Below are 23,852 nucleotides of genomic sequence, written 5' to 3'. Positions count from 1 at the left end.
CTTCCTGTCCGCTTGATTCACTTGGAACTGGTTGGTTGAAATTCCACTTCTCCAGACTTATTTAAGGCCCTTTCTGCACACGCAAAAGAATGTGTTTTCAAACCACTTTCCCAACTGTTTGCAAGTGGATTTTGCCATTCCGCACAGCTTCAAAGAGCACTGAAAGCAGTTTGAAAGTGCATTATTCTGCATGTGCGGAATGAGCCTTAGTGTGTCTTATTTTAGTGTGCTTTCTCATTTTGGGGTTCTGTTTTTATTCACATATGCTTGTATTCAGGAATGCCCTATGGTGAGCATTTTTTAAAAAATACAGGTCACCCTAAAAAAGAAGTCGTCAGAGGGACATCAGATGGTGGAGAAGGAGGGGTTCCCTGGCAGCTCCATCCTCCTCATTTGCGGGGTACGGACTGTCCAGTGAGCTTTTGCCAGAGCATCAGTACTCCTGTGAACTGGGTGGTCCTGTGGTCTGGTGATGGGATACGTGGGGACTCTGGACTGCGTGATTTGGGGCATGGACAACCCACCCCACCATCTTCTTTGCCCAGAACTGGGACAGGCACACGAAACTCAGCATGAGCCACTGCAGTGTAGTGGTTTGCGTGGGATGTGAAGATCTGCATTCGGTCTGCCAGGAACTTCCCTGTGGGGAGAAGAAGAAGAGTTTGGATTTATACCCCCCTTTCTGTCCCGTAACAAGACTCAAAGGGGTTTACAAACTCCTTTCCCTTCCTCTCCCCACAGCAGACAGGTTGGGCTGTTCTGAAGAACTGTGACTAGCCTGAGGTCAGCCAGCAGGAATCTGTAGGAGCAGGGAAAGAAATCTAGTTCACCAGATTAGAGTCAGCCACTCATGTGGAGAAGTGGGGAATCAAACCCAGTTCTCCAGATTATTATCCACTGCTCATATGGAGGAGTGGGGAATCGAACCTGGTTTTCCAGATTAGAGTCCATCTGCTATTAACCACTACATCATGCCACTACATCTCATGTGCTGATTACAGTCGACTGAGAATAATGCTTTAAAGTTTCACCAAGAACCCTAAGCAAGTGCTCTCCTGACCAAAGTGTGTCCTGTCTCTGTTATGGACCACTTTAGGGAAGTGCTTTTTACGACTGCCAACCCTCACTGTCTTATTTTTTTTTTGCCCATCTTTCTTTGCAGGTCAAATGAGAACGAGCTGCGGGTTGAAGACATGACACAGCCCCCCTGTCTGGAAGGTAGGGGTTGCCTTAGCCTTTTCAGTGGGATTGGGATATTTGATCAGAAAGTAGGGATTGGGTAAGCAAGCCCCATACGGCAGAAGGCTGCCGCTCTCCTGGCTTTCCGCATACTATCCACAATGAGGTTTTTCAAGATGGCTTTTCTATGCAGGCAATAGAGTGTCACTGTTCTAGATGATTCCACAACGTTCTTGGATAAATCACTATGCGACTATGTTCAGCTTGCGAAATTTGGGTCCCATGATGTAATTTTTGCATCGTTTACTGGGTTATGTTAACTTTTATGCTTTGATTTTGTTCTGTTCTTAGATTTCTGATTGGTTTTACAACCATAATCCTATTGCATGGTCAGTGGAGCGTCCCACTCTTCCGATCATATTGACGCACCCTGTGTGATCTTCCTTGAGTCCCAGTATGAAAGGTGGACTATAAATAACATTAATAAATAAATATGAAATTGTCCATTCCGAGACGCACTGATGGTCTGTGCAGCCCAATTCCTGCCTGCTATAGTCTTTCTCAGGGTGGTATATTCCTCCGCCACAGAACTCAACATGCCGGATATTTTTTGTTGTGGAGTTCTCTGTCTGGCTCCTAGTGCCTACCTAGCTCTGCTTCCCTCATCTGTTTGAAAATATAAATATAAACTATGAATATTCTTGTATCAAAGTTTCTATGAAGCCCAAAATAATGGCTTTGACAAAGGTGGTACATAAAAATGAATGATAATTCTCATATTCGTCTGGGACTATATTCTAATGCGGAAGCATACCATTTTCTCAACTACTACACCTCAGCTGACCATACTAACATCTTTTTCTGAGACAGAGTATAGCAGAGGGAGATGTTTGACAGGGAATTGGTTGCAGGAGTGCTGTGGATTTCCGGGCCTAATAGTCAGTGTTCTAGCAGCATTCTCTCCTGACGTTTCGCCTGCATCTGTGGCTGGCATCTTCAGGAGAGAATGCTGCTAGAACATGGCCATACAGCCCGGAAACCACACAGCACCCCAGTGATTCTGGCTGTGAAAGCCTTTGACAATACATGTTTTAATTTGTGTTTTCTAATCTTTTTGGTTCCATTTTTATTCATCTGTGCTTGCATTCAGAAGCCTTTGGTGGACATTTTTAAAAACAGGAAAAGCAAAGGAAATAAGACAGGGAAATCAGGTGGCGAAGAAGGAAGGGCTTACTGCCAGCTCTGTCCCCTGATTTGTTGGGTACAGACTGTCAAGTGAGGCTATTTCCACACTTCATTGGCTGCATGGCATTCCACAATCTCTGCTGGAGTCCAGACATCCACAGTGCTTGGTGAATTGTGTTCATGGCTCAGCTTCAAAAAATGCAGGTTCTGTCACAAGAAAAGTTCAGTTTTGTGACCTCAATTGATTAGGCACAATTGCAAACTTTATTTATTGCAAGGGATTCGTCCAGCAGCACCTTAAAGACCAACAAGTGGAATGGGCAGTACAATTTCTGGGTGCAGATCCTGGGAAGGCACATTTTTAAGACTCCGTTTGGGGGAAAAAAACCCTGCAATTAAAATCTATTGTATCTGACAGAGGGAACCGAGACTGCCAAAAGCTCACAGTGCTACTGAACTTACCGCTAGTATACTGCCAGATAAGCTCTGCATTCATTTCATATAAAGTTTCAGAGGCACCTAATTTTACCACAAAAAACTGGGAAAACTTATTGACTCGCGTATTAGTCGAGGGTGGGAAATGCTGCAGCTGCTGGTAAATTTCAAAAATAAAAATAGATGCCAATAAAATTACATCAATTGAGGCATCAGTAGGTTAAAATGTTTTTTGAATATTTATTTCAAAGAAAAAACAGTAAACTGGCTCTTGGTAAGTGGAAAAGGAAGGATCAACAAAGAACAATATAGGTATCAACAATAACTTTAAAAGTACAAAAACCTTAGCTCAACCCAGCGTGAAGCCAAGCTAAAAAAACCACAAGAGTTAAAAATCCTCCCCAGAACTAGGATTCCTCATCACATCATCCTGTATGCCCAAATGCCTTAACCCAACTTAGATTTTAAGAGGGATATTATCAGAAATGAAGGAAAATCTACTACTTAGTTTCCATTGTAAACAATGGGGATGGGGCATCCCAACTTCTGGGGGGTCAATAACTTTGATCCCCTTGACCCAAATTTCACTGCTTTCAACCTGGCTGGTATCATAAAAGAGATTCCTCCTGATGAGGAATGTTTTCAGGTTTGGTGAAGTTTGGTTCAAGAGGGTCCAAAGTTATGGACCCTCAAAAGGGTAGCCCCATCTACTAATAGCTCCCATTGAGAAACAATGGGGAGATGAGGCACCTCATTTCAGGGGTCATCCATAACTTTGGACCCCCTGAACCAAACTTTACCAAACTTGGCTGGTATCGTCAAGAGTGTCCTCTGAGGGTACCCTGAAATTGTGGTGCCGCTAGCATAAAAACTGCACCCCCTGCTGGCCGGCAAAGTAAAAACACAATTTTTTTAATGACCCGCATATAAGTCGAGGGGAGCTTTTTCAGCATTAAAAATGTGCTGAAAAATTCGACTTATACATGAGTATATACGGTAATCTTGCTTTTCAGCGGCAGACCAACATGGCTACTCATCTGAAACATGCCGTTATTAAGTTCATTTGCATCCCATCTTTCTCACTGGTACTCAAGGCAAAATGTGGGAAACACATCCAGTCAAAAAGCACAGATCTCGAACAATTTGAAAGAGTTTGGATTTATACCCTGCCTTTCCCTTCTGTAAAGAGACTCAAAGGGGCTTGCAAACTCTTTTCCCTTCCTCTCCCCGCAACAGACACCTTGTGAGGCAGGTGGGGCTGAGAGAGCTCTGAGAGAACTGTGCCAGGGCCAAGGTCACCCAGCAGGCTCCAGGTGGAGGAGCAGGGAAAGAAATCTGGTTCACTAGAGAAGAAGGAGGAGCAGGAGGAGGAGGAGGAGGAGGAGGAGGAGGAGGAGGAGGAGGAGGAGTTTGGATTTATATCCCCCCTTTCTCTCCTGCAGGAGACTCAAAGGGGCTGACAATCTCCTTGCCCTTCCCCCCTCACAACAAACACCCTGTGAGGTGGGTGGGGCTGAGAGAGCTCTGAGAAGCTGTGACTAGCCCAAGGTCACCCAGCTGGCGTGTGTGGGAGTGCACAGGCTAATCTGAATTCCCCAGAAAAACCTCCACAGCTCAGGTGGCAGAGCTGGGAATCAAACCCGGTTCCTCCAGATTAGATACACAAGCTCCTTAACCTCCTACGCCACTGACGCTCATGTGGAGGAGTGGGGAATTGAACTCGGTTCTCCGGATTAGAATCCACCTGCTCTTAACCACTACACTACAACACAGCAGTGGGGTCTGACGGGAAAGTCAGAGGCCCTTTATGTACTTGTATTCTGCTCCCGTCGTGCCTTTCCACCTTCCCAATAATCCATGCCTGAGTGTTAGCGTAATCTGTTTTATTGATTGAAAGCTGCAAATAGTATACATGCCTGGCAGTGCCAGAAAGCAGCAGTTACATTCCCCTGCAAGCTCCCTCCCCCACAGCTTGCCAAAGTAGAAACCGTGTGCTGGACACTCAGCTCGCCAAGGCCAACGGATGAGATAACCAGTGTCAGCAGGTGCAAGAAAGCGGCAACAAGCAACCATTCTCTTTTGCACGCCAAGCAAAAGGGTTTGGGAGTTTTATCCCCTGGAGGCCTGGCAGCATCGCGTGAGAGTGGATCTTGACAGGTCCACATTGAGTTATCCAACCCAGAGGGGGTGGCGACTCAGTGTGGGACACGTGGTAGATCAGGATTGATCCGTGGCTTCTGGAAGCGGGCAAAGTTCAACACCCCCCCCCCCCATTCCCATAGAGCAGTGATTCCCAAAGTGGGCGCCACCGCCCCCTGGTGGGTGCTGCAGCGATCCAGGGGGGCGGTGATGGCCACAGGTAGAAACATTAATACATATATCTTTCTGTTTAATTGCTATTAAAATTTTAAAAAATTAATTTCCAGGGGGCGCTAAGTAATATTTTTTCTGGAAAGGGGGCGGTAGGCCAAATAAGTTTGGGAACCACTGCCGTAGAGGAAGTGTCGGGAAAGAGCATGAATTCAGCCTGCTTCGGCTGTACTTGTCCCTCCCCCGCCCACCAATAGCAGTTCCTGTCACGGTTCGGGCCAGCAGTGCAGCCGGAAGGGTTTCTTTGTTTCCTTTAAAAAATTTTACAGACCCCCCCCCCCCCAAAGTCGGCGGGCAACACAGGAAGTGGCGGGCGAGCAAAATGGCAGCTGGCTCAGCTGGGGGCGCTTCACAGACAACCATGGGAAAACCCCACTGGAAAGAAGAAGTTAGCGCAGGAAAGAATAGAACTGCGTTTCATAAATAGGGAACTCGCCAGCATGGCCAATTGGCCATGCTGATAGGGGCTGATGGGATTGTAGTTCCTGAACATCTGGATATCACAGGTTCGGAAGAATCCTTGCGCCGATAACAGGAACTGTTCTCTATCAGTTTCGCCAGCATGGCCAATTGGCCATGCTGATAGGGGCTGATGGGAATTGTAGTTCCTGAACATCTGGAGAGCCGCAGGTTCCCTACCCCTGGGCTAGTAGCAAGCGCACAAAAGGCCAGAGAAAGCTTCCAGCAAATTAAAAAAAAACAGAACCATCAGTGTGGTTCTACCCACAGAACTACCCACTGCGACAAAGTTGCCGTCAGGGTTTGGCAGACCCTCTTGAACATGACAAAGGTAGAAGAAGTTGAATTTGACATTGAAGTGCAGTAAAAATGTATGATAAATGCCGCAAAATACAACGCGCGATTTATAGCATTGCAGAAGCTACCTCCTGGGAGGGCTCGTGGCTCAGTGGGAGAGCATCTGCTTGGTATGCGCAATGCTCCAGGTTCAATCCACCATCGCCAGGTAAAAGGACCGGGCAGTACGTGACGGGAAACTCCTCCAACTGAGACCTTGGAGGGCAGCCGCCAGTCAGGGTAGACAATACTGACCTTAGTGGACCGAGGGTCTGATTCAGTAGGGGAGGGGCCGTGGCTCAGTGGGAGGGCATCTTCTTGGCACACGGAAGGTCCCAGATTCAGTCTTCGGCATCTCCAGCTGAAAGGATTAGGCGTCTTAGTTGATAGTTCCAAGGGAATGTCAACTCAATGCATGGCAGCTGTGAAAAAGGCTAACTCTATGCTGGGGATCATTAGGAAAGGAGTTGAGAATAAAACTGCAAAGATTGTCATGCCCTTATATAAAGCAGTGGTGCGACTGCACTTGGAGCACTGTGTCCAGTTCTGTGTCCAGTTCTGGATAGAAAAAGTGCAGAGAAGGGCAACAAGGATGATTGAGGGACTGGAGCACCTTCCCTATGAGGAGAGGCTGCAGCGTTTGGGACTCTTTAGTTTGGAGAGGAGACAGCTGAGGGGGGCATATGATTGAATTATGCATAGGGTAGAAAATGTTGACAGAGAGAAATTTTTCTCTCTTTCTCACAATACTAGAACCAGGGGGCATCCATTGAAAATGCTAGGGGGAAGAATTAGGACTAATCAAAGGAAACACTTCTTCACGCAACGTGGGATTGGCGTTTGGAATATGCTGCCACAGGAGGTGGTGATGGCCACTAACCTGGATAGCTTTAAAAAGGGCAGACCGATTTATGGAGGAGAAGTTACGATCTATGGCTGTCTTGGTCCTCCATGATGCAGAGATTGCAAGTAGCCGCTTAGCAGACCAGGTGCTCCGAGAACATGAAGCAGCAGCAGAAGGCCATTGCTTTCACATCCTGCATGTGAGCTCCCAAAGGCACCTGGTGGGCCACTGCGTGGAGCAGAGAGCTGGACTAGATGGACTCTGGTCTGATCCAGCAGGCTAGTTCTTATGTTCTTATGATCAGTTGGCCAGTGACGTGAAAACACCTCTCCCTGGGACCTGCAGAGCCATGTTAAGTGTGAGTAGGCAATACATTTGCGATGCCCCCAAAGATGTGATTCAGTATCAGGCAGTCTCATGTGTTCATGATCTATTGTACCATAGCTCGTTACCTTTATAATAACGCCTTTCAGGATGCTCCTGCTGTGCTTACTTTGTGAAACGTGCTTGTTTCACATATTAAGAGGAGCAGCAGTGGCGTAGTGGTTAAGAGCAGGTGCACTCTAATCTGGAGAACTGGGTTTGGTTCCCCGCTCTGCCACTTGAGCTGTGGAGGCTTATCTGGGGAATTCAGATTAGTCCGTACACTCCCACACACGCCAACTGGGTGACCTTGGGCTAGTCACAGCTTCTCGGAGCTCTCTCAGCCCCACCCACCTCACAGGGTGTTTGTTTTGAGGGGGGAAGGGCAAGGAGATTGTAAGCCCCTTTGAGTCTCCTTACAGGAGAGAAAGGGGAGATATAAATCCAAACCCCTCTTCTTCTTCTAAGCATTGATCATCCACATTCAACCATAGCTTGAGCATTTCCAACTTGCACTCCCCTCCCCCTACCCCCACCTGACAAATAGGCTATTTGATTGTCAGGATAGGGGGTGAAACTTTTTTGGCCCAGATTTTTATTGAATCGTGTGCCATCATTAAGGTTAGGTTTTTAGTGTTAAATTGTTTTATGTTATTGATACTGTGTTTTAACACAGACATGTAAGCTGCCCACAGGTAGATTTGTGAATCTAAAATAAAATAAAATAAAATAAAAACTAAAAAATGGCAGGAACCTCTTTTTTTTTTAACTAGAAGTTGAAGCAGAGATGGTTAGGAGGTTGAAATCGGTTCGTGATGGCAAATTCTGTACTTACAGAAGAGTAGAATGCCCACACTCCTAATAATGGCTACCTGTTCTGAGGCTGGTTGTCCCCACATGTATGGGGACAGTATATTAGTCTACTATGTACATTTACACTGTCCATACACTAGTCGTCAAAAAACATATTGCTTTGGGAAGTAACATAACCCCATTTCTCTCTCTCTCTCTCTCTCTCTCTCTCTCTCTCTCTCTCTCTCTCTCTCTCTCTCTGTGTGTGTGTGTGTGTGTGCGTGCAGAAGGCAACACTGAAAAGGATCTGGCCAGTGAGCCCCTGAATTTCCCTGCCTTTCAGCCCCCTCCTTATATGACTCAGGTAAGAAACAGCAAACCACTCTGGAGAAGCAACACTCTGGCGCTGTGCTGGAACTTTGAGGGTAGCACACGGCTTATTACAAGGAGATGCATCAAAAGCCTCCTCATTGCTGCAGATCATATTTATTCAGGTGTATCTATAGTTCCTCTGTCCCAAAGTATCTGTCCAGGTAGCAAACGATTCCTTACCTTGGGTTTGAGTCCACATTCAAGACCAACAATATTGGGGGGAGGGCGGTATGAGCTTTTGAGAGTCGAAGAAGATTTTGGATATTTGCCCCACCTTTCTCTCCTGTAGGGAGACTCAAAGGGGCTTACAAACTCCTTTCCCTTCCTCCCCCCACCACAGACACCTTGTGAGGCAGGTGGGGCTGAGAGAGTTCAGAGAGAACTACGACTGGCCCAAGGTCACCCAGCAGGAATGTGGGAGTGCGGAAACACATCTGGTTCACCAGATAAGCCTCCGCCACTCAGGTGGAGGAGTGGGGAATCAAACCCGGTTCTGCAGATTAGAATCCACCTGCTCTTAACCATGACACCACGCTAGCCTGGTTGCCCTTCCATTATCCCCCCGCCTCCTGCTCTTTTAACAGCTTTTTGCCCCATCAGAGTTTGTTTCTAATTTAGTGATCTGTCCAGAGAATAGTAAAAAAAAAAAAGTAAGAGAAATTTTAAAATGCATTTGCCTACTTGTAGTCTGAAGTGTGTGGGGGGAATAGTGGGCAGAAGGAAATGACCGAGGAAAGTGCAGAGAATGCGGTCCTGCTGCCCTGCATGGATGCTGGCTTGCCACTGCAGATGCGCCCCCCCCCCCCCCCCCGATTATGTGCCCTTTTGAACTTCAAAGCAGTGGGAAATAAATAGTTGCATTCCTAATGAATGTAAAAGGATGTTTCCCAGGGATCCAAGTTAACCCCTCTGTGAAATAGAAACAGAAGAACCACACATAAATATAACCAATGCATATATTCACGTGACAAACACAACAGTCCAAGGGTGTATCAACTATGTACTTCTTATGTTTCCTAGTGATGCCAACTCTGGTTGGTAAATTCCCGTTGTTCTGGGGGTAGAGACTTAAGGTGGCAGGGTTTGGGGAGATGGTTATAATACCATAGAGTCCACCCTCTAAACCAGCCATTTTCTCCAGTGAAACTGATCTCTGTTAGCTAGGGATCGCTTGTAATTCCCGAAGATCTCCCGAGCCCCCTTCCCCTTCAGAAGTTGGCAATCCTACTGTTTCTCCACAGGGGGTCAAAAAACATGCTCATGTTTGCTTGTTGTGGGTACACACAGTAACACATTTCTCTCTGTGATGCACCTCTGAAGATGCCAGCCACAGATGCAGGTGAAACGTTAGGAACAAGATCTACCAGACCACGGCCACACAGCCCGGAAAACCCACCTCAACCAGTTGAATCCGACCGTGAAAGCCTTTGACAAGACGTGCTCATATTTATTTATTTATTACTTTCACTATTTATATCATGCCTTTATTTTGTGGCTTGCGATTCTAATTTTTAAAAACATACCAAGTGCCATAAAACTCTAATAGATCTACTTATCCCCTCAAGAAGCAAAAGGAGCAGCAGTGGCGTAGTGGTTAAGAGCAGGTGTACGCTAATCTGGAGGAACTGAGTTTGATTCCCCGCTCTGCCGCCTGAGCTGTGGAGGCTTATCTGGGGAATTCAGATTAGCCTGTACACTCCCACACATGCCAGCTGTGACCTTGAGCTAGTCATAGTTCTTCTGAGCTCTCTCAGCCCCACCTACCTCGCAGGGTGTTTGTTGTGAGGGGGGAAGGCTAACTTTGTTTGCCCCTTTGAGTCTCCTTACAGGAGAGAAAGGGGGGATATAAATCCAACTCCTCTTCTTCTTCTTCAAAATAAAAGCCTCCCTTCCCTGTTATCTCTGCAAGGAGCCAGTTCCAATAATATGGGAGTTGCTATAGAAAAAACATAGGCTCTAGTGGATGCCAGATGGGCATTTTAACTAGGGAATAGCCCATTAAGTGCCAGCTTGAAGATTGTGGTTGGCCTACAAGACCATATGGGGTGAGCCAGTCGTGTAGATAAATCAATCTTAAGCTTTTGTAAAACCTCACACTAACTTCTACACACTAACTTTCACATGACCCTCACACTAACTTCCACATAAACTGCCGACTAACTTCCACACATGAATTTCCACATAAACCTCACAGTAGCTCCCACACACAAACTTCCACATGAACCTCACACTAACTTCTACACACTTAATTTCCACATGAACCTCACACTTCCACATGAACCTCACACTAACTTCCACATAAACCTCACAGTAGCTCCCACACACAAACTTCCACATGAACCTCACACTAACTTCTACACACTTAATTTCCACATGAACCTCACACTTCCACATGAACCTCACACTAACTTCTACACACTTAATTTCCACATGACCCTCACACTAACTTTCACATGACCCTCACACAAACTTCCACATAAACTGCCGACTAACTTCCACACATGAATTTCCACATAAACCTCACAGTAGCTCCCACACACAAACTTCCACATGAACCTCACACTAACTTCTACACACTAACTTTCACATGACCCTCACACTAACTTTCACATGACCCTCACACTAACTTCCACATAAACTGCCGACTAACTTCCACACATGAATTTCCACATAAACCTCACAGTAGCTCCCACACACAAACTTCCACATGAACCTCACACTAACTTCTACACACTAACTTTCACATGACCCTCACACTAACTTCCACATAAACTGCCGACTAACTTCCACACATGAATTTCCACATAAACCTCACAGTAGCTCCCACACACAAACTTCCACATGAACCTCACACTAGCTACGCACTGCTTTCGCGACCTCGCACTAGCTTCCGCCAAACTGCCGATACTTCCACGGATTTCCACATAAAACCTCACAGTAGCTCCCACACACTAACTTCCACATAAACGGCACACTGACTTCCACAAATTAACTTCCACGCTTTTTGCCTCAGAGCTTATTACAGTGTTTTCAACAATGCCGGGTCCTCGTATATGCTATATCTCCTTTTTGTTTAACCACTGGAGAATTTTTACATTTGAACATACTGGTAGCAAGGTTTTATGTTCAATACTGATTTACTGCATTTTTTAAAAATGCCATTGGCGTGTAAATCCGCATCCCTGTTGATCCTATACTTGTCCTGTAGCTCAAAGACCACAAAGATCTATCTAAATATAAAAAGAGGTCTGATTAATTACTGATGCCAAGAGCTGTACATTCGGTGCTGTTTTTAATCTATACTTATCCCAAAAATTCGGAAGAGTGAGCATAGTAAAATTTCTTTTCTCATAGACCTCTGAGTCTTTTTTGAGCCTAATCAGGGTTCCTGGCTCAGATAGCTCAGAACAGCACCTATCAGTTTGCCAGGCATGGCCACTGGCCATGCCAGGGGCTGGATGGGAATTGCAGTTCCTGAACATCTGAGAGCCGTGAGGTTCCTACTCCCCTGGTCCTAACCCAGGGTAGGAACCTGCGGCTGCAGATGTTCAGGAACTACAATTCCCATCAGCCCTCTGTCAGCATGAGTGTGGCCATGCTGGTAGCTGATAAAATGAACCCTAATTTATCTGAAGCCCGGATAAACAGGCTAAATGCATGCAAAATAGTCTCCCTATAAAGTTCCTCAAATAAAATAGGATAACCAAGAAGAAATCACTGAAACCTTCCAGTCTGACTACAGAATAATATATCCTTTTTTCCCCCACTTTCTTAATGATTTTATTTCTTTAATCACAGTGTACAATAAACAAAGAAGAAATACAAAAAAAGATACAATTTCAGGTTATGTTTACATAATTGAAGGCATATAAAACATTAAAGAAAATTATATAAAAACATAAAGAAAGAAAGAAAAATAAAGAATAGTGTATTAAAGTGGACTTCCAGCTAGTAAAACATGATACACAATCTAATATCAAAGATACGTTAGTACATCTCAAGTTTCTGATTATATTTCATTTTAAGTTATAATTACATTAATTCTAAACCCTAGATTAGCTGTCATTCCTCAGCCATTGATTAATCAGTTATATTTAGTACTTAATCCAGTGCTGTATCAGAGAAAATGTCCTCTTGATTATCTTACTTATAAGCTAGCCATTCTGATCTAAAAAGAAGAGAAAAAGAAAGGATACAGTAAAAAAACTGTATATGTTCAGATTTTATATTTTCTATAGTGCTATACAAGTTTTATTTAATTACTTAATAAAGATCATAAGTCATATTTCATACCTTTATATTCTAACTGAAAATATTCAATTAAGGGTTTCCAATTCCTCCCAAATACCTCTAAATTCTGTTGTTTCATAATTGTCGATAATTTATCAATGTTCAAAAAACTTAACATTTTGGATAACCAATCTTTCCCATTTGGTATATCTGGTGCTTTCCATAATTTAGCATATACCATTCTGGCTGCAGTTATCATATATAACAGAATTTTTTCATGTTCTTTCTGTACATTTATTGGTAAAATATTTAATAAAAAACAACGTGGAAGGAGATCTACTTTATACCCCAAGATAGCATTTATTAAACCAGATATCTCTATCCAATATTTCTTAGCCAGTCTACAATTCCACCAAAGATGTAACTGACTGCAGAATAATATAATTGTATGTCAGGCATGCCATAATCTCCGCTCCGCTCGCAAAACATACTGTATTGCATCCGTTTCCTTTTTAATCCTTTGGATTTCTCATCACACCAAACAAAACTACTCGACATTTTCTGCCTCCCTTGTCCCTATCTGACAAGGAGAGGTTTGACTCTCATAAACGTATAACCCAAAAATCTCACTGGTCTCTGCTACAGGGCTTGAATCTTGCTTTTCTACTGCAGACTAACGCAGCTACCCTCCGAAATCACGTCTCCTTTAGAGTCTTTTCTGACAACCTAATGGGCGGATTCTTCAGCAATAAACAAACTTGGGGTGGGTCATTTTAATTGTGCCCCCCTTTCACCCCAATCGCAGTTGCATCCTCTTAAGTCTAGTAAAATCAATGGGCTTATGCTGTGTTTCACATAAAGATGTCAATAGATTGTATACTCCTCAACCACCACAGCAAAGCATGCCGGACCTTCTTTGTTGTCGAATGTTCCACCTGGGTCTTGGTGCCTGCTTCTAAGGGTCTCTTACTCCAGCCATCAACAAGACTCAGGAAGATTTCAAGAGCTTTTTTGGAACTGTGCCATCCCAGGCTCAGATAGCCAAAACTGGGGGTTTTGCTCTCTGACCCCTGATATATACCTTTACAGTTTAGTTCAACTCCTGGATTTCCCCCTACCCTCGCATTCCCATAATATCAGCATGCGAAAGGACAGTGGGAACAAGGCATTATTTGGGCAGACAGTTCACTCCTTCAGGCTAAGCTCTATTGAACTAGTTACTTTGCAAATAGGGGGAGGCCTCTGTAGCCTTGAGCAATGATAAGGAGGTGGCCCGCGACTTACCGCGGCCGCCATTTGCTGCCAGGGGAGGGGGGCGGCATCATGCTCCTCTGCCTCTTCTGGCTGGGCGGGGGTGGGCCCATCGCCCAGTGATGAGGCCAGCATGGCCTCGCTTGTTGATTGGCTGGGGGTGACGTCAGGTCGCAGAGCCCTGGCATCAGCCACCCAGACCGCCCCTTCCCCATTTAAACTGGGGACGGGCCACGTGCGGCCCCTCTTTCGCGCCCCCCCCCCCCCCGCCAAGGCCTGGAATTACACAGGCCTGACACTGCTCCCCCAATCCTTTTGAAAGTTTGAGAGTAAAAATACATTTTGGCTAAATGCTCTTGTACCAAAGTACTGTGTGGCAGACTAGGCTCTTATGGGGTTAATTTGCAATGGTGCAGTTAGCCAGAGCAAAACACCACAGTAACATAATAACCAAGTTTAAGGACCAAATATAGCAGCATAATAGCCTAATAACAAATGATAGCATCATAAACGTAATAATACATCAAACAATGAAAATAACAGTAGCTGGTGATCTAAGACTAACAATTCAGCAATTCAATAGCAGCGAAACAATAGCAGCAGCAATTTATGCTAACCTAGCTAATAACATTACAAGCCAATACTCAATTAACTAAGGCCCCTTCTGCACACGCAGAATAATGTGTTTTCAAACCACTTTCACAACTGTTTGCAAGTGGATTTTGCTATTCCACACAGCTTCAAAGAGCATTGAAAGCAGTTTGAAAGTGCTTTATTCTGCATGTGCGGAAGGAGCCTTTGCTAGCGCTAAACTACAACTAACCTAATAAATACAATGGCTAATACTAAGACAATTTCCTTGAGCCTAGCACCTAACAATAACATACAAATATCTGTTTATTAAGCTAAAGTTGAACATCAACAAAGGAAGACCCATAACATAGTATTTAGACGTTGCCCAGGGGCCACCAGCCCCTGTGTTTGTCGAGATGTTTTTGTCTTGTGTTTTTTGTGATGTGCATTAACTGCCACCCTCCCTTACACAATTTGAGCTCTTTGGCGCTTGTCAGGCATATGTCTGTACCTCTTTTGGCCTGAGCAGAAAAGAGCTAACTATGCCATAAGGCTAAACACCATGTGAAATTTCCCTGACTGTGTGCCTCTCGCAGTGGCAGGTTTAGCCAAGCGAGTGTGCACATACCGTCCCCATCCCTGGAACTTGTGGAAAAATAGTTTGGAGCAGTTATTCTGAAGGTGAGGTGGGGGCTAAATCCAGCAAGGACTGGGCTGATACCCAACTCCCCATAAGTAAGAACATAAGAAAGAGCCTTGCTGGATCAGACCAGAGTTCATCTAGTCCAGGGGTCTGCAACCAATTGGCCATGCTGGCAGGGGCTGATGGGATTTGTAGTCCATGAACATCTGGAGAGCTGCAGGCTGCAGACCCCTGATCTAGTCCAGCACTCTGCTACTCGCAGTGGCCCACCAGGTGCCTTTGGGAGCTCACGTGCAGGATGTGAGAGCAAGGGCCTTCTGCTGCTGCTGCTGCTGCAGCTGCTCCCGAGCACCTGGTCTGCTGAGGCATTTGCAACCTCAGATCAAGGAGGATGCAGCCCTATGCAAGTAACGCAGCCCTGTCATTCACAAAGTTCTACCCGTCTTGTTCTTTTTCTCCCTCTCACAAAATAGTAGCACCCAAGGGCATCCAGCGAAGCCGACAGGCAGTAGATTCAGGACAGACAGAAGGAAATATTTCGTGAACACAATTCGTGACTAAACAGTGGAGTTTGCAGCCAGAGGGTGTAGTGATGACCACAGACTGCTGTAAAACAGGATTAGATAGATATGTGGAGGAGAAGTCTATCAGTGGTGACTGGTCCTGGTGTCTGAAGGGAATCTCCACATTCAGAGGCAGTCAATCTCCAGATCAGAGTGCCAGAAGGTCACATCGGAGGAGTGCCTTTTTCCCTGTTGCCAGAGGAACTGGCTGACTACTGTGTAGATTGGCTTCTTGACCACCACTCTGGTCTGATCCAGCAGGCATGGATGTAGGTAAGGGGGGGGGGGTTCCTCGGGTTTGAACCCCCCCCCATTCATGTCCGATGCTCCGCCCACCCGTTTGTGGGTTTAAAACCTTTTAGTGCTTTTTCAGTTTTTGGCCTGCAGGGGGCGCATTGTTTGGGCTAGCAGCACCAAACTTTCAGGGATTATTTGGGGGGCTCTCCTGATGATATTACCTGGGTTTGGTGAGGTTTGATTCAGGGGGTCCAAAGTTATGGACTCCCAAAAGGGGTGCCCCCATCCTCCATTGTTTCCAATGGGAGCTAATAGAAGATGGGGGCTACACCTTTGAGGGTCCATAACTTTGGACCCCCTGAACCAAACTTCACCAAACCTGGGATGTATTATCAGGGGAGTCTCTTATTGATACCACCCAGGTTGTGTGAAGTTTGGTCCAGGGAGTCCAAAGCTATGGACTCCCAAAGGGGGTGCCCCATCCCCCATTGTTTCCAATGGGAGCTAATAGAAGATGGGGCTACACCTTTGAGGGTCCATAACTTTGGACCCCCAGAACCAAACTTCACCAAACCTGGGTGGTATCATTAGGAGAGACTCCTAAGGATACCCTGAAAGAGTTTGGTGCTTCCTATGCTGCTAACCATTGCACCCCTGACAGCAGGCACCCCCCAAATGCTTCCTCCGGATTCTCCTTTTAAATCCACCCCCTTCGACATGGATTTAAAGGGAGAATCTGAGGTCCTCAGTTTAGAAGAAGAAGAAGAGTTTGGATTTATATCCCCCCATTTCTCTCCTGTAGGAGACTCAAAAGGGAGCTTACAATCTCCTTTGCCCTTGCTCCCTCACAACAAACACCCTGTGAGGTGGGTGGGGCTGAGAGAGTCTGTCCAGCTGTGACTAGCCCAAGGTCACCCAGGTGGCTTGTGTGGGAGTGCACAGGCTAATCTGAATTCCCCCAGAAAAGCCTCCACAGCTCAGGTGGCAGAGCAGGGAATCAAACCCGGTTCCTCCAGATTAGAATGCACCTGCTCTTAACCACTCACTTCACATTGAGAAAGTGATGCTGTTTCAGGGTGGGAGATAATCCACCCCAAAACAGCATAACTTTCAATGTTGTTTAACTAGGGACCCCAGATTCTCCCTTTAAGGTGGATTTAAAAGGAGAATTTGGGCTCTCTAGTTTAAACACCATTGAAAGTGATGCTGTTTGGGGATGGATTCCAGCATCACAGTGGCTGCCCGGGGTGGGGGGGCGCAAAACTCAGATTTTGCACCAGGCTCCATTTTCCCTCTATGCCTCTGCCCAGAGGGGAGGGGGAGGGCAGGGCAGGGCAGGGCAGGGCAGGGGAGTCTGCCATCCCCGACCTCAGAGAGCTGCTTTTATAAGCGCTAGGCCAGGGGCGGGGCTTGGGGAGGCGTGGCCATACCCTATGGGCGGGTGGGGGTGTGGCCCCACCCCCGAACCCCCCCCCCATAAAAAATCTATACCTACGTCCCTGCCAGCAGGGCTCTGGCTCTTCTGATGTTCTTATGGCCCCTTCCGCACATGCAGAATAATGCACTTCCCATCCAATTTCAATGCACTTTGCAGCTGGATTTGACTGTGCGGAATAGCAAAATCCACTTGCAAACAATGGTGAAAGTGGATGGAAAGTGCGTTATTCTGCATACGTGGAAGGGCCCTATGCTGTGTTGTTGATCCTCCAGAGGAATTGGTTGGCCACTGTGTGAGACAGGAGGCTGACCTACATGGACCCCCACTGGTCTGACCCAGCTGGTCTCTTCTTATGAAGGTTTTGGCCCCTATGCCCTGTGGCTAGCCTTCAGAGGAACTGGTTGGCCACCATGTGAGATAGGATGCTGGGAGTAGATGGATCACTCATTTGATCCAGCGGAGCACTTCTGATGTTCTTATCAGGGAAAGGTCTCAGCCTCTATGCCCATTGCTGGATCTCCAAAGGAATTGTTTGGCCACTGTGTGAGACAGGGTGCTAAACTAGGTGGGCCAGCCTGATTCAGTTCTTTTGATGTTTATTTAATGCCTTTAGCAGAAGACTGTAGGCAGAAAGACAGGCAGCTCCCTTACCCAAGGAGTTTATCATCGTAATGATACACTTGGATGCCAGCAAGATTTGCAGTTATGCTGTTCCAGTGGTCCCCCCGTATTTGTAAGGGGTGGGTCGGAGTCTGGAGACAGCATCGCATTTTGCCATGTTCCTCAACTTCATCTTCTTCCACACTTATTTCTTAGATTCCAGAGCTCACCATCACCACCAACTCCCCGGAAAAGAAAGATCCTTCGAAAGACCGTCCCGTGGATTTCACCGACACCCCGCAGCATTCCGCTTTGAAGGTCCGTCCTGCCTCCTACGAGGAACTGCAAGTGCCCTGTGGCTTCGTACCCGGAAGTGAAATCCATTCCTTGGCGCCCTGGGACTTGTCTGAGTTCAGCAAGCGCGACCTCACCACGGAGGGCTCTTTCATGGATGAGTGCTTGGAGGAACAGTTGAGGAGGTACCAAGAGCTGCCCCATCGCTTGGAGGAGGATGCAATAGACCGGGAGCTGGAGCAACTTTACCTGTCGCACTTAAGCCGGCTCCGAGCAGAAGAACTCGGTGTGAGAGGCAGCTGGGCCGAGGGGGGCTTGGAGAACTCCGACAGCCCTGCGCCGTCCCTCACCGCCTTGCGGCAGAGTGTCTTGACCGATCGCGATCTGATAGTCAACTGGGCGGGCCCGGAGAGAGCGCTGAACAGCTCCCTGGCAGAGGAGATCACACTACATTATGCGAAGCAGCGGGGAGATGACTTCCGGGACAGTGAGAGGGAAGGATTCACATCTGGATATGCAACCCTTGCTCCACCTGACCTGGCCGGACAGGGTCGTGAGAGTCCGCCGGTTTTGCTCGAAGGCTGCTTTCTCAACCACTTGGAAGAAGGGAGCGCCCAGCAGAGTCCTGCCGAGGACTCCAACACCTTTGTCAGCTTGAGAGCGGTGTTGCCCAACGTCCTGCGGCCCACAGTTCAGGATGCCATGGTGATACCCCTGGTGGTCCCTGCCCGGACTCCAACGACTTCTCCTTAAACCATCCTCTCGACTCAGTTTCCCTCCAGTCCCTCTTAGTCCATGGACAGAGCAAGACCCAGGGCTTCTTGATAGGGAAAGGCAGCCTCTGGCTAGGCGAGGGGAACAACGTCCTCAAGGCCCGCGAATCCCACCCCAATTCTCACAGCGAACTCGAAAGGATCTTGATCCGCTCCCTACAGTTCCTCAGTTTGTTTGTCTTCCTGCCGGTGGTCTTCAGCAGCTGCATGCCCTTGGTGGCTGTCACCCTCTACCTTCTGCTAGATTGGTTCTCATAGTTTGGTGTCTCTCCCAGGGGTGCCTGAGGGCCACGATAGGAACCTCCTGGGGCTCGGGTCCATCTCTGTTTCTTCTGAACCAACTGGGCTTGAAGAAGAGAGACGGAGCGGAAAGGGGAGGCCATCTCGAGGGAGCAGGCCGCATCTTGAGTTAACAGCTGTCCTAAATCTCCCAAAGTTGCAGTACGCTTTCCTTAAAGTCTAGCAAAATTAGGGCGTTGCGGGGTTTCTGGGTTGTATGGCCGTGTTCCAGTAGCATTTTCTCCTGACATTTCGCCTGCATCTGTGGCTGGCGTCTTCAGAGGGTCAGATGGTAGTAAAGCAAGTGAAGTATGTATACCTGTGGAATGCCCAGGGTGGGGAAAAGAACGTGTTAAGGGTGCAATTTGCAGGTGTAATTTGCATGCGTTGAGTGCAATCCACTCATTTTAGCATATGACTGTAACACTGAAGTTGCATAATCAATTAGTGAGGACATCTGCATAGCAGTTGCCTGGCATTTTAATCCATTTAATTTCTTCCTGCAGAGAGACATCCCGTGTCTGGGTGATGTTCACTAACCATAGTCACTAATTGATTGTGCAGTTTCAGTGTTACAGACATATGCTAAAATAGGTGGATTCCACTCAACACATGCAAATTATACCCTTAACACTTTTAAGGGTATAAGAAGATAGAAAAAGGGCAGCGAAGGGCAACAAGGATGATTGAGGGACTGGAGCACCTTCCCTATGAGGAGAGGCTGCAGCGTTTGGGACTCTTTAGTTTGGAGAGGAGGCGGCTGAGGGGGGATATGATTGAAGTCTACAAAATTATGCATGGGGTAGAAAATGTTGACAGAGAGAAATTTTTCTCTCTCACAATACTAGAACCAGGGGGCATCCATTGAAAATGCTGGGGGGAAGAATTAGGACTAATAAAAGGAAACACTTCTTCACGCAACGTGTGATTGGTGTTTGGGATATGCTGCCACAGGAGGTGGTGATGGCCACTAACCTGGATAGCTTTAAAAGGGGCTTGGACAGATTTATGGAGGAGAAGTCGATCTCTGGCTACCAATCTTGATCCTCCTTGATCTCAGATTGCAAATGCCTTAGCAGACCAGGTGATCGGGAGCAACAGCCGCAGAAGGCCATTGCTTTCACATCCTGCATGTGAGCTCCCAAAGGCACCTGGTGGGCCACTGCGAGTAGCAGAGAGCTGGACTAGATGGACTTTGGTCTGATCCAGCTGGCTTGTTCTTATGTTCTTATGTTCTCTCTCCCACCCTGGACATTCCACAGGTATATATACTCCACTTGCATTACTACCATCAGATCCTCTGAAGACACCAGCCACAGGTGCAGGCGAAACATCAGGAGAAAATGCTGCTGGGACATGACCATACAACCTGGAAAGCCCACAATACCCTAGTGATCCCGGCCTTGAAAGCCTTCGACAATATGCCTAGCAAAATTATCTGGCGTAAGAGGCAGATGGTGGAAAACTGCATTATTTGTGGCCAGTTATGTGGAAGAGATCAGGAGTGATGCCGGAGGGCGGCAGGATCCAGCCGGAGCCTCAGAACCACCAGGGGCTCTGCCTGTTCCACTACTCCTCTGGTCTTGCTTTGTCCAGGTCACCCAAAGGGAGCAGCACAAGAGAACATTCAGGGTTTAGTGCCCTTGCTCGAGGGGTTGCCCAAGATCCTCCAAAACCCTGGAGTTTGGTAGTTCCCTGTAAAACAGTGCCCATTTTTGTGCGGTTCACAGGAGACTTCCCCCACTCCCATCCCCGCCTGAATAAACAAAAAAGCCCTTCCTAGTAAGACTTGGCCAACTTTAACTTCATATCTTCAGCTTTCCTCTTTCTGGTGTTTGGCTTTCTGCGGTTCCTCTCCTAAAAATCCCTACCTGGCAGTAAGTCTGATTAATATGCGGAGTAGGCAGTACAGTGAACATTTGCACCCAGATTTTTTTTTTTTAAGTATACAGATGCAGGCAGTGGTGGGATTCAAATAATTTAACAACCGGTTGTTTACAAGCACCATTTTAACAACCGGTTCTGCCGAAGTGGTGCGAACCTGCTGAATCCCACCTCTGGATGCATGTGTACTTAAGATATGCAGCGTTCGACTTTTGGCTTGTTCTAAAATGCCAAAAGAAAATTATTGTTTAAAAAAAAATACAGATGATACGAAGGTCTGAAAACAATAGCCAGTAATCCAGTTTAAAATACCGACATAAGAACCTTTGAGGGGCTTTTATGAACAGAAAGCAAAATCACTATTTGTGCAGTTTATCTATAATGGTAGCGCTGAGCCCAGAGCAGGCTGGCTCTTGGAGGCACCTCTGGCCAGCGGGTCCTCTGAAATGCCTGCCCTGCTGTGTCTGACAAAAAGGGCTGGTAAACAGAGTAGGAAACGGCACGCCACGATGTTTAATTTATTGTGATTTACAAAATGTGTCCCCTGGTTTTTTTGTCCACAGCAGGGCTACCCATGCAGCCCTTTTTTACATCTCTTTTGCAAAGACTCGGGGTAGGTAAGAACAGTTAAAAATAAATAAAACTAACATACTGGTTCTGGTGGGTTTTCCGGGCTGTGGTGGCTGTGGTCACGGCCACACAGCCTGGAAAACCCACCAGAACCAGTTGAATCCGGCAGTGAAAGTCTTTGAAAATACATTGAAAACTAACATAGTTTTTTTTAAAAAAACCCAAACTTTCCCCATGATTGTTTCATGTAGGACTGCGTCCACACGCTGTGGGCTTTTGCACTGTTGTCCCATGAAAGTGCTTATAAGCAGCTAGGTTTTTCCTAGGTGGACAAGATAATACAACTGCAGATGGCAGGGAACTGTACCTTGACATGTGACTGCAGCCTTGGACCACGGGGGATTTTTGTGGTCCCTTTCACAAAGTTGTCAGATCTCAGACCCCTGTGAGCTGCCAGTTTTATCATCTCCCCCCACCTGAAAATAGCAGGGAAAAAATTATGTACACACTCCAGAAAAGTCTGAAATATCTTTATTCCTAGAAGCCACAGAAGTGGTGGGTTTTTTTTTAAACAGACATAGAGTGTAATCCAGCCAAGTCCTCACACTAAGCAAAATCTGTTTTTCAAAAGTTAATTTTATAGATGCCAGCCACAGATGCAGGCAAAACGTCAGGAGAAACTACTACTAGAACTCGGCCATACAACCCAGAAAACCCACAACATCCTAATGTATAAATAGTTAAAACCGGCAAAATAGAACAATTCATAAAGACAGCGACTAAAATAGGTATCCAAAGGACTCTCAGGCAGCTTAGATTCTAATGACCTGCCCCGTCCCATTATACATTGAATCCTAACTACTCTGTTTCCCTGAATATAAGACATCCCCTAAAAATAAGACATAGTAGAGGTTTTGCTGAAGTTCGAATTATAAGGCATCCCTCGAAAGTAAGACATAGCAAAGTTTTTGTTTGGAAGCACGCCCGACGAACAGAACACAGAAAAATAAGACATCCCCTGAAAATAAGACATAGCGCATCTTTGGGAGCAAAAATTAATATAAGACACTGTCTTATATTCGGGGAAACACGGTATTAGGAGGGCGAGACGTATCAGACCCCTGGTCCCTCAACCAAAGGCCTGACAGAACGTTTCTGTTTTACAGGCCCCTCAGAACGGTGCTACGCTTTTTCCCAGTCAAATTCATGTCCATGGGATGTGTGCAGAAATGCATTCCAATCTTACTTTGTTATCATAACGTTCACAGGCAGGAAGACACTCTCCCCCCACAAAACTCAGCTGCTCTCTTTCCAAACTGGGATCTAGACAAGTTCCGTTTGTGCCCCACACTTGAGCTACATCTTTGCTTCTTGCCAAGACTGTTCAGATGGCCAGCTCCACCTCTGCTTGAAGGGGCTCCCCTTTGGGCTCATGGACGCACCTGATGTATTTCTGCCACCAGCAGGATCCACAGCACAGAGGACTACGGGAAAGCTCCCTAAAATAGATGGCCCCTTATTTATTTTTGTACCTGGTGAGAAGGCCTGACCCTTTTCTCACCCATAGAACTCATCCCCAGATAGATTTTATTTATTAACCACTAGCGGTGCAAACCCAGGCGGGCGGGTTTGCAGGAGGTGAAAATAATTTATTATTGTGTGTATATATACATGTATGTGTCTTCAGCAGAACAGTAGATTGGAAACATCCTGTCTTCGTGTGCAATAGGCGGGACTGGCATGTGCAATAGGCAGGACACACCGCCAAACGACAGCACCTCCCTCCCCACAAACACCTTTCGTGCTGCTTAACATGCTTCGTTACTTCCTCTTGAATGTTTGTGCCGTCGGCAGCTGCTGTGATAATAGTTTGTGAGGCCTTGTGGAGGAAGAGAAGTATCTTGTGCAGATCCCGACGCTGCTCCCTTCTGCCGATCCAAACTCGGAATGTAGGCGAAGGTGGGACGTTGTCCGTGAACAGAGGCGTTGGAGTCCACGCTGGAGCTCATGGAGGAGAACCCTCTAGTCACTGAATGGAAGCTAAGATCGGAATGTAACTGGCAGTCACAGCCGTGCGTGCGTGTGTGCATTTGCGTGTGTGTTTGTGTGTTCACGCATCGTTGATTTGTCCCATGGTTGCAAGGTCTCTGTCCTTCCACCACTGTTTTCCCTTCTGTTTTAG

At 46.6% G+C, this 23,852-nt stretch overlaps 1 protein-coding gene across 1 annotated transcript in view; it reads left to right on the top strand.

Annotated features, from left to right (window-relative positions):
* Positions 1 to 19,910, top strand: part of PPP1R3F (protein phosphatase 1 regulatory subunit 3F) — a 46,963-nt gene extending 27,053 nt beyond the window's left edge. The window contains 4 exon segments of the mRNA XM_048487197.1: positions 1,163 to 1,218; positions 8,251 to 8,327; positions 18,087 to 18,914; positions 18,917 to 19,910. Coding sequence (XP_048343154.1) covers positions 1,163 to 1,218; positions 8,251 to 8,327; positions 18,087 to 18,914; positions 18,917 to 19,195 — 1,240 coding nt within the window. The 3' untranslated portion in view covers positions 19,196 to 19,910.
* The last annotated feature ends 3,942 nt before the right edge of the window (positions 19,911 to 23,852 follow it).

This window comes from Sphaerodactylus townsendi, linkage group LG03 (assembly GCF_021028975.2).
Source record: "Sphaerodactylus townsendi isolate TG3544 linkage group LG03, MPM_Stown_v2.3, whole genome shotgun sequence".
NCBI classification, from domain to species: domain Eukaryota; kingdom Metazoa; phylum Chordata; class Lepidosauria; order Squamata; family Sphaerodactylidae; genus Sphaerodactylus; species Sphaerodactylus townsendi.
Note: the sequence above shows the minus strand (reverse complement) of the source record. Positions and strands in the feature narration are given on the sequence as shown.